This window comes from Scylla paramamosain, chromosome 40, assembly GCF_035594125.1.
Source record: "Scylla paramamosain isolate STU-SP2022 chromosome 40, ASM3559412v1, whole genome shotgun sequence".
Classification (NCBI taxonomy): Eukaryota; Metazoa; Arthropoda; class Malacostraca; order Decapoda; family Portunidae; genus Scylla; species Scylla paramamosain.
Genome location: NC_087190.1, coordinates 3,087,501 through 3,097,500, shown reverse-complemented (window position 1 = coordinate 3,097,500; position 10,000 = coordinate 3,087,501). Strand labels below are relative to the sequence as shown.

The window sequence follows — 10,000 nt, the reverse complement described above, 5'->3', positions numbered from 1 at the left end:
CCTCCTCCTCCCTTCGTCTTTTCCGCTTCCTCATTCCTCCTCCTTCGTTCTCTTCCTCTTCCTTCTTCCTTTCTTATTTTTTCCTCTTCCTCTTCTTACCTCTCATTCTCACTCGTCTGTCTTCCTCCTTTTATCTCTCTTTTCCTTTATCATCCTTCTTCCTCTTATTTTCTTCTTTTGTCTCTCTTCCTCTTCCTTTGTTTATCCATCTTCATCCTTCTCTTCCTTCTTGTAATTATCTTTCGCTTCTTTCATTATTCCTTCTTTATTTTTTCGTGTTCTTTCTTTTTTGCGTTCTTTCTCTTCTCTTCTTTCCCTGTGGCATCTCTTCTCTTCCTCCTCTCCTCTCGTCTCGTCTCTTTTCTTCTCTTCTCTTCTCTTCCCTTTCTTCTCTCCTTTCTTCTTTCTTCCTTTCTCCTTCTATCCTTTACTGTCTCTTCCTCTTTACTTTTATCACTTTTATCTCCTCCTCCTCCTCTTTCCTTCCATCACACTCCTCCTCCTCCTCCTCCTCCTCCTCCTCCTCCTCCTCCTCCTCCTCCTCCTCCTCCTTTCCAAATACTCTTCCAAATGTTCTTCCTCTTTTACACTTTCCTTCCTTCCTTCTCCTCCTCCTCCTCCTCCTCCTCCTCCTCCTCCTCCTCCTCCTCCTCCTCCTCCTCCTCCTCCTCCTCCTCCTCCTCCTCCTCCTCAAATATTCTCAGCATTACGCCTTCCGTGAGAAAATCTCTCTCTCTCTCTCTCTCTCTCTCTCTCTCTCTCTCTCTCTCTCTCTCTCTCTCTCTCTCTCTCTCTCTCTCTCTCATAACGCGCTTGTCATTGGCTGGCTGAAATCGACCTCATCAGAACATCTCACCTCAACCAATCAGGAGCCGCTACGTCACTGATGCTTGAATCTGATTGGCCGAGAGTTTTTTATTTATTTTTTTTCTTTTCTTTTCATTACCGGATTATTTATTTATTATTTTTTTATCTGTTTTTAGTTGAGAGGTGGGGAATTCTCTCTCTCTCTCTCTCTCTCTCTCTCTCTCTCTCTCTCTCTCTCTCTCTCTCTCTCTCTCTCTCTCTCTCTCTCTCTCTCTCTCTCTCTCTCTCTCACAGTAGTTAGGGTTAGCGGAGCCGGGAGAGGAAGGAAGTCAGGAGAGAGTGGCTTGGAGAGTGAGAGAGAGAGGGGGAAGTCTCTCTCTCTCTCTCTCTCTCTCTCTCTCTCTCTCTCTCTCTCTCTCTCTCTCTCTCTCTCTCTCTCTCTCTCTCTCTCTCTCTTACACACACACTAACTATACAATCCTCCTCCTCCTCCTCCTCCTCCTCCTCCTCCTCCTCCTCTCTCTTCCTGGAAAATGAAGGACAAGGGGAAAATAAGAAGGAAAGAGGGAAAAACACTGATAATATATGACACACTCCATTCACTCGAGGGGAAAAAAGAGGGAAAAACAGTGACTTTCCCTGACCACTGGGTGATATTTCGAGGGGAGAGAGAGAGAGGGAGAGGGAGAGGGGTAGTGTATGGCAGAGGGGAGAGAGAGAGAGAGAGAGAGCCGGTTGGGAGAGGGGAAGGAGAGGAAAGAGGGAGAGGAAACAATTATTGGGAAGAACGTGAGCTGGATACGAGAGAGAGAGAGAGAGAGAGAGAGAGAGAGAGAGAGAGAGAGAGAGAGAGAGAGAGAGAGATCAAAGAGAAGTAGTGGTTCTGTGTTGGAGAGCTGGAGGGGGTGTGTTAAGTGGGAATGAGAGAGAGAGAGAGAGAGAGAGAGAGAGAGAGAGAGAGAGAGAGAGAGAGAGATCTTATACTTGTCTGGAAATGAAAGAAAAAATAATAAGTAAATAAAATATATGTAAATTTATACCAGAACAGTATTGAAGAAACTTTAAATTTGGTTTATCGACCTCTCTCTCTCTCTCTCTCTCTCTCTCTCTCTCTCTCTCTCTCTCTCTCTCTCTCTCTCTCTCTCTCTCTCTCTCTCTCTCTCTCTCTCTCCCTCTTTTATCTGAGCTAATGAGGAAACTTGAACGTGTCACCTGAGAGAGAGAGAGAGAGAGAGAGAGAGAGAGAGAGAGAGAGAGAGAGAGAGAGAGAGAGAGAGAGAGAGAGAGTTAAAAAAATAATAGTGGTATATTGAAGAAGAGGGTGAAAGTGTGTGTGTGTGTGTGTGTGTGTGTGTGTGTGTGAGAAAGGAGTCTTGAGAGAGAGAGAGAGAGAGAGAGAGAGAGAGAGAGAGAGAGAGAGAGAGAGAGAGAGAGTTACGTATACATGTGTCAGTGTGTGTGTGTGTGTGTGTGTGTGTGTGTGTGTGTGTGTGTGTGTGTACGTTTCATAGGTCGACACAGACACACATGTACACTTTGGTATTACTTTATGTGCGTTTAGAAACACACACACACACACACACACACACACACACACACACACACACACACACACACACACACACACACACACACACACACACACACACAAGCAAGTGACATACAGAAGGTGAAGGTGATGACCCCGATTCTCTCTCTCTCTCTCTCTCTCTCTCTCTCTCTCTCTCTCTCTCTCTCTCTCTCTCTCTCTCTCTCTCTCTCTCTCTCTCACGGTGACTCCTTTAAAGGTAGGAAGGAAAAGTTCCCTCCAGTGTGCCTGCGCCTGATGGAGGGAAGAAGGGAGAGACGGAGGGAAGGAGTGAGTGGGGGGAGGGGGAGGGACAAAGGTCAGAGGATAAAGAGAAAGCTTAGAGAGAGAGGAATATTTTTAGTGCATGAGAGAGAGAGAGAGAGAGAGAGAGAGAGAGAGAGAGAGAGAGAGAGAGAGAGAGAGAGAGAGAGAGAGAGAGAGAGAGAGAATTAGGTATTATTCTTATTATTTTCATTGTTGTTGTTAATGTTGTTGTTTTATCTTGTTGTTTTATTGATCTTTTTGTTTGATTTTTTTATCTATCTCCTGTTGTTTTTACTTTTTTTGTGTGTTAACTTATTTTTTTTACTTTTTATATTATTATTATTACCTGCTACATTATCATCTCCTCCTCCTCCTCCTCCTCCTCCTCCTCCTCCTCCTCCTCCTCCTCCTCCTCCTCCTCCTCCTCCTCCTCCTAAACAATGAACAACCTTAAAAGGACACAACCACCTCTACTTTCACTCCAACTTCAATATGCTGTTTACTCACACACGTACAGAGAGAGAGAGAGAGAGAGAGAGAGAGAGAGAGAGAGAGAGAGAGAGAGAGAGAGAGAGAGAGAGAGGCCTATCCACCCTCGTTAACGGCCACGTAATGAACTAGTTAGCATCTGGTAGTTCTATTATCACCTGGCGTTTAATTAAGCACGAAATTACCTCCATCCCTGCCTTTCCTTTCCTTTCCTCCGCTCTCGCCCTTCCCTCCTGGCTGATCAGGTTAGGGGAGAGAGATGGAGGGAGAGGGAGAGATGATTGGGAGAGGTGTGTGTGTTTGCCTTCCAGTGTTGTGATGGTGGTGGTGGTAGTGATGATGGTGTGGAGGGTAATAGTGATGACTGTGGCTGGTGTGCATGCGTGGTTCACTGTGAGAACTGTGAGCACGTGGTAGTGGACACAGAGTAGTGACCGTGATGGAGGTGGTGGGTGGTGTGTCACAGTGATGGTATTAGTGACTGGTGTTGGCGGTAAGGTTCCACTAGTGATAGTAATAGTAGTACTCGTACTGTTGATGACATCTGTGCACTGCTGCCACTAACGGTCGTGCTTTGCTCCCGCAGGTGACGTGATGACGGGCGTGTGCTTCGTGGGCCTGTGGGACGTGCGGGCGCTGCAGGGCTTCGTGCTGGCGCCGCTGTTCTTCTACCTGGTGCTGGGCACGGCCTTCCTGCTGACGGGCTTCGTGTCGCTGTTCCGCATCCGCACCATCATGAAGCACGACGGCACCAAGACGGACAAGCTGGAGCGCTTCATGGTGCGCATCGGTGTGTTCAGCGTGCTGTACACGGTGCCCGCCACGGTGGTGGTGGCCTGCCTCTTCTACGAGCAGGCGCACCACGACGAGTGGATGGTGGCGTGGCAGCGCGACAAGTGCGCGGCGCGCGAGGAGCCCTGGGTGACCTACGGCATCAGCTGCCCCCAGGCGTGGGCCGCGACACGCCCCTCGCGCGCCCAGACTTCGCCTTCTTCATGGTGAAGTACCTGAGCACGCTTGTGGTGGGCGTGGCCTCGGGCTTCTGGGTGTGGTCCGGCAAGACGCTGCTGGTGTGGCGGAACTGCTGCCTCGGCCGCCGAACTGAGAGCTACGTGTGACAGTCCGCCCCCGCCTGGCCCCCTGCGCCGCCCCCCGCCCATGCCCTCACCCCTCAGCCGCCCTCCGCCGCCGCCGCCCAGGCCAACCCGTCCGTGGCCAGGCTGCTGCCGGAGGAGGCGGTGCCCTTCAGGCCCTCGCGCACCCCCGAGGAGACCAACTTCTAAGGGCTGAGGGGCGGGCGGGCGGGGGCCAACGCTCCGCCGCCGCCGCCGCCGCCGGGGCGCCGCGTCTTACACTTAGGTAGCAGCCCCGGCCGTGCGGCGCGTGCCGCCACAGGCCAGTTCCCGCGCCGCACCGCACACGCCTGCACGCCGCACGCCCGCACGCATGCACGGAGCCCACGTTGGCCCGGCGCCGCACAGCCAGGCGGGGACTGCCCCGCGTCGCCTTCGGAAAGCGACACCAATATATACATATATAAATATTTTTTTCCTCTTACTTTACGTTCACAAGCTGTCTCTTGTTCTCTTACCACTGTCTTGTTGCACGCCACTGTAGTTTGTGTCCTCCTCGTGCACGGGCGGCCCGGCCACCCACCACGCCCATGCCTGTCCGGGGTGTGTCTGTGCTGGCCAGGAACACACCACCACCACCCCGCCACTCACACACGCACCACCAGGGAATGCACTCAGCACAACACTTCACCACCAGCCACACCACGCAAGAGTTGTACCTCAGCCCACACAGCCACGCTGCCCAGGATTGCAACACGCGGGCGGTGCCTCTGCCACCACCGCGGGGAGGCTGTGTGGGGCGGGCGAGCCAGACCCTCCCAAACACACCCACACACACCCAAACACCAGAGTCGTGACCAGGCACAGGAACAAGACACAAAACACTCCTCGCCCACCGCACACCACCTCACACACCCACACACCCGCACACCCGCACACTCACACAACCCACGCACACTTCCACACCACGCCACGATACCCACACCACCTCACACACCCACACACCACACAACCACCACTGCCACATTCCTTAATGCTTGCAACCACCACACACCACCGCCACACACCACCACCACCACCACCACCACAGCATTGCATGACCCGCGTGACGCCCGGAACTGAGCCAACGGACCTGATTAGAGAAAAAAAATAGCTCACCTACCAGTTTTGTAAGAAATTCAAGATAGGAAAATGTGAGGAAGACAAAAAACATGATATATTTAAAGCTCTCTCTCTTTCTAGTAATGATATTGATTAATTATACAACTGTGTAATGTTAGGAAGTTCATTGATGTTTCTCAAGCTGTATTCTGTTCTATTTTTTGTATTGTATTTGTTTTATTGTGTATTATTTTTTTTATGAGGCAATGAGTGGGGTTTTTTCCTTCACACACACACACACACACACACACACACGCACACGCACACACACACGCACACACACACTTCACTGCTGTGGCTGAAGTGAAAAAAAAAATAACTATAAGTGTTTTTTATCTACTTTAATTATTTTTTAAGGTCTCTTCACTTGCGTCAAACAATGAAGAACGATACAAACAAACAAACAAAAATAAACTGGAATCATACGTGTACTACAGACAATCTTTTTTTCTTTGTCTACTTATTTTTATTATTATTATTATTATTTTATTTATTTTATTATTTTTTTTTTCAATGGCTGGGTTTAGTCGTAATATCCATGTATATTGTACGTATGTATGTATGTGTACTCTGTCCTTAGTTCGCCCATGTATACACTCATGTACGTATTTGTGTAACCAGTAATGAGTCAACATACACACCACTACATAACCCGCCCACATTTAACCCTTTCCCTTTAAATGCCTTTCTTTTTAGGGGCATTTAAGGGACTCTTGTAAGGGGTGGTACTTTTCAGGGGGGTCTATTTAAGGGGATCTTTTAAGGATGAAGGGGCACCTCTTGTATCTAAGGACGGTGTATGTACGTTTTTAGTTAACGTACATAAACGCACACGTGTATTTTTTGTGTACTCAGTCTTCACCTGCTTGACCCACAACTCCCCCTTGACTCCCTCCTCCCCCTCTCCCCCTCATCTTCCCCTCTTATTCACTGCCTCCTACCCCTTCCTCTCCCTTTCCCCCCCCATCTATTTTCCTCCTCACCCTCCCCCTCTGCCCTTCATCTTCCCCTCACCCCCACTCCCCCCACTCATATATTTCCCTCCTCACCATCCCTCCCTCCCTTCCTCCCTCATCTTTCTCCTTTTTCCCCTCACCTCAATCTCTCCCCTTCCTTCACCCCCCCTCCTTACTTTTCCCACCCACCCCCCACCTCGTCACCCTCTCTCCTTCATCCTCGTTGTCTCGTCTCCTTCCATTCCTTCCCTCCATCACCCCCTCACCCCCTTCCCCCCTTTCCGGCAGGTGTGTTGATGATAAAAGGTGCAATTTTGTGACGCATTTTAATATATATTTTTTATTCATTTTATTTATTTATTTTTATTTTTTTTATTTTTCCTGTTTATTTATATATTTTTTTCCCCTCCCGTGCATTCCTTGTCCCGCCGCTGCTTCGTGTACTTGTCACGTTGTATATATATAATAGTTTTTTAAGTTAGTTTACGGAATAGTAAAGTTTTCCCTCCCTCAAGGAATAGAAAATGGGGAAAAAGATAAACGAGATATTTTCCAGACTTAGGAGAAAAGAAAACGTTTTGTAGAGTGACATTTTTAAAAACTTCTCAAAATCTTTTTATGTTTTTTTTTTATTAGGGATTTTTTGGATGGAGAAAAATATTAATAGTGAATATATTTTCTCAATACAGTTTTTATATCAGCTTTTTTTTTCCTGTTTTATTAGACAGTGATACAGGAAGCATTTTGTAATGAATGTTGTCTTAATAATATTTTTTTTCATCATATCAACTTGTATAATTTTTCTTTTGCTTTCAATTACATTTTTATCAAAACAAAAATTTAGTAAACAAATTTTGTGGATTTTAAAAAGCATATATATGTGTGTGTGTGTGTGTATGTGTGTGTGTTTATTTCAGTTAGACATTTAGTAATACAGGAATATGATAATATAATGAATATTTTCCTCAATGTATTTATTTATTTTATCGATTTTTTTTCATATTGAGTAGCATCACAATTTTCCTTTCAGTCAATATTATCAAAACAAACTGTAAACATTATTTTTATGCAGTCAATTTTCCATTAGACAATGAACCATAGCGTCTCCTTTCTTGTACATCAACCAGAATCACTTTCCTTTTTACTCAAGCAATAGACAGGACGTGGGAGTGTGTGCGTACGTGTGTGTGTGTGTGACGCATGGATGGATGTATGTGTGAGTGTGTGTGTAGTATAAGTAGCCACTGTACACTTCAAACCATGTCCCACTGTTACTTAGAGGTGTAAGTGTTGGCCTGTATCCTGTAGTGTTTATAAGTGTGTGTGTGTGTGTGTGTGTGTGTGTGTGTGTGTGTGTGTGTGTGTCCAAATGGTAACTCTGGAAAATCAAAAATACGGAAAGAAGTATAATCAGAGAGAAAGTTGTGTATATATTATTTAAGTGTTGAGTTACTTGTGTGTGTGTGTGTGTGTGTGTGTGTGTGTGTGAGTGTGTGTGTGTGTGTGTGAGAGAGAGAGAGAGAGAGAGAGAGTAGTCATTTTGATGTTGCGCTGCGCTGTTTGGCGGCGCGAGGAAGGTGAATTAGGAACAAGTGCTTTGGAATGGCTGCTGGTGAGGTGAGAGTGGCAGGTGTGGCCTTACCTGTCTGGCCACACCTGCTGCTGCCACACTACCCCGTCCTCTCATACTCACCTGAGAACGCTAAGAAAAAAAAAAGGAAAAAAAAAGGAAACGGGAAACTAGATTCATGTGGTTGTTATTATTTTCCTCCTCCTCCTCCTCCTCCTCCTCCTCCTCCTCCTCCTCCTCCTCCTCCTCCTCCTCCTCCTACTACTACTACTACTACTACTACTACTACTACTACTACTACTACTACTACTACTACAAGACACGTATCCCTCAGTGTTAGATAATCCTTTTGGTCTTCTTAGGGACTGGCACCTCAGCGGGCCGTGTTTTCCCATTTTCTGTTGCATTGAGCCAGTGTCCCCCTTGCATTAAAAAAAAAAAAGGTTATCATTTACATATGTTTTTTGTCCCTTTTCTTTATTTTATTCTCTCTTTGAATTACGCACCACCTAACAACCCATTTTCTATCATAACACGTTTTCCTTGACCAACTAATGAAAGAAAACGGTGGCGAGGAAGAGGCGTTTTCTGTCCCCACGTTTTCTTGTGTCAGTGTAAGGGGCGACTCTCACAAATCTGCCATGCCAGCCAGCCACCCAGCCAGCCAGCCAGCCAGCCACCCAGGCCAGCCATAGGTCGCAGCGGTACAGTGTTATGTATGTTGTAGGTTACTTAAGATGTATATTGACTCTTGCTATATTTTACTGCAGCTATGGTTAATGGGCGGCGCTGTGGGGCCCTGTGTAGGGGTGGGGGGAGGGGCAAGGGGTGTGAAAATGGTGTTTGGTTGGTGTGCCATGTATGGGGGTGTTGTTATTATTATTATTATTATTATTATTATTATTATTATTATCATTATTATTATTATTATTATTATTGTGACTACTATTGCTATAACTGCCATGGTATTGTGTATTGAAGTATGTTGCTTTATCATTGTAGTTATTTTTGTTTACTTATTTATTTTTTTGTGACTACAACCGCTGGTTTGTTTACTGCTACGACAAGTATCATGGTATTACTGTGCAATGAAATGTGTATTGTATTAGTTACTGTTACAACTACTACTTCAACTACCATCGTGTTCGTTATATTACTATTATTACTATTATTGTCATTACTCTTACTGCAGCTACCATGGTGTTATCCAGTGTAGTGTACATGCGTATTACTACTACTACTACCACCACCACCACCGCCCCGCCCCGCCCCGCACAGCCCCGTCACGCCACGCCGCCGTTGTTAGACATAAGGAGGGCAGCTGCCGCGTCAGTCTGCCCCGTGACCCTTACATAAAAACAAATAGAAATAAAAAAATATATATATAACTTAAATGTATTACAAAAAAAATAATAATAAATAAACCAGAGACTCTAGTACGTCCAGGAAGAGCTTGTCTGTGTGTGTGTGTGTGTGTGTGTGTGTGTGTGTGTGTGTGTGTGTGTGTGTGTGTGTGCGCGTGCGTGTGTGTATGTAATTAGGTGTACATTGTGTGTACATAAGCCACTGATGATGATGATGATAGGGGGGAGGGGGGAGGGGCTAGATTGGGGTCTTTTATAAATGTTTTGTATATAGTCAGTGAATAAAGGAAGAGATCTCATTTGCTGGTGTTTTATTTAGCTGTTAATTATGTTATCCTTGTTGTTGTTGTTGTTGTTTATTATCATTATTATTATTATTAATTATTATTATTATTATTGTTATTGTTATCATTTTCATTGTTTTATTGTTTTGTTTTATTTTTCTATATTTTATTCATTTGATTATATATATACTTACTTCTTTATGATATTTTGTCCTTTTTTCTTTTTTTTTCCTGTTTATCTTTTTTATCTTGCTTTTCTATTTTTTTCTCCCCGGGTGTTTTTTTTTCTTTTCCTTCTTTATTTATGCTTTGTTGTTCTCTTTTTGTGTATTATTTTTATTTTCGTCTTTTTATTTTAATTTTTATTGATTTATCGTATTTATTTGTTTTATTTTATTTTATTTTATTTATTTATTTGATTTATTTATTCATTTTCATTTATTTATTTATTTATTTATTTAT

General features: G+C 45.0%; 1 protein-coding gene across 1 annotated transcript in view; it reads left to right on the top strand.

Moving 5' to 3' along the window:
• The window catches only part of LOC135092705 (frizzled-2-like), a 49,742-nt gene extending 45,355 nt beyond the window's left edge, over positions 1-4,387 (top strand). Inside the window, 2 exon segments of the mRNA XM_063991335.1 lie at positions 3,717-4,085; positions 4,088-4,387. Coding sequence (XP_063847405.1) covers positions 3,717-4,085; positions 4,088-4,248 — 530 coding nt within the window. The 3' untranslated portion in view covers positions 4,249-4,387.
• Positions 4,388-10,000: the final 5,613 nt, after the last annotated feature.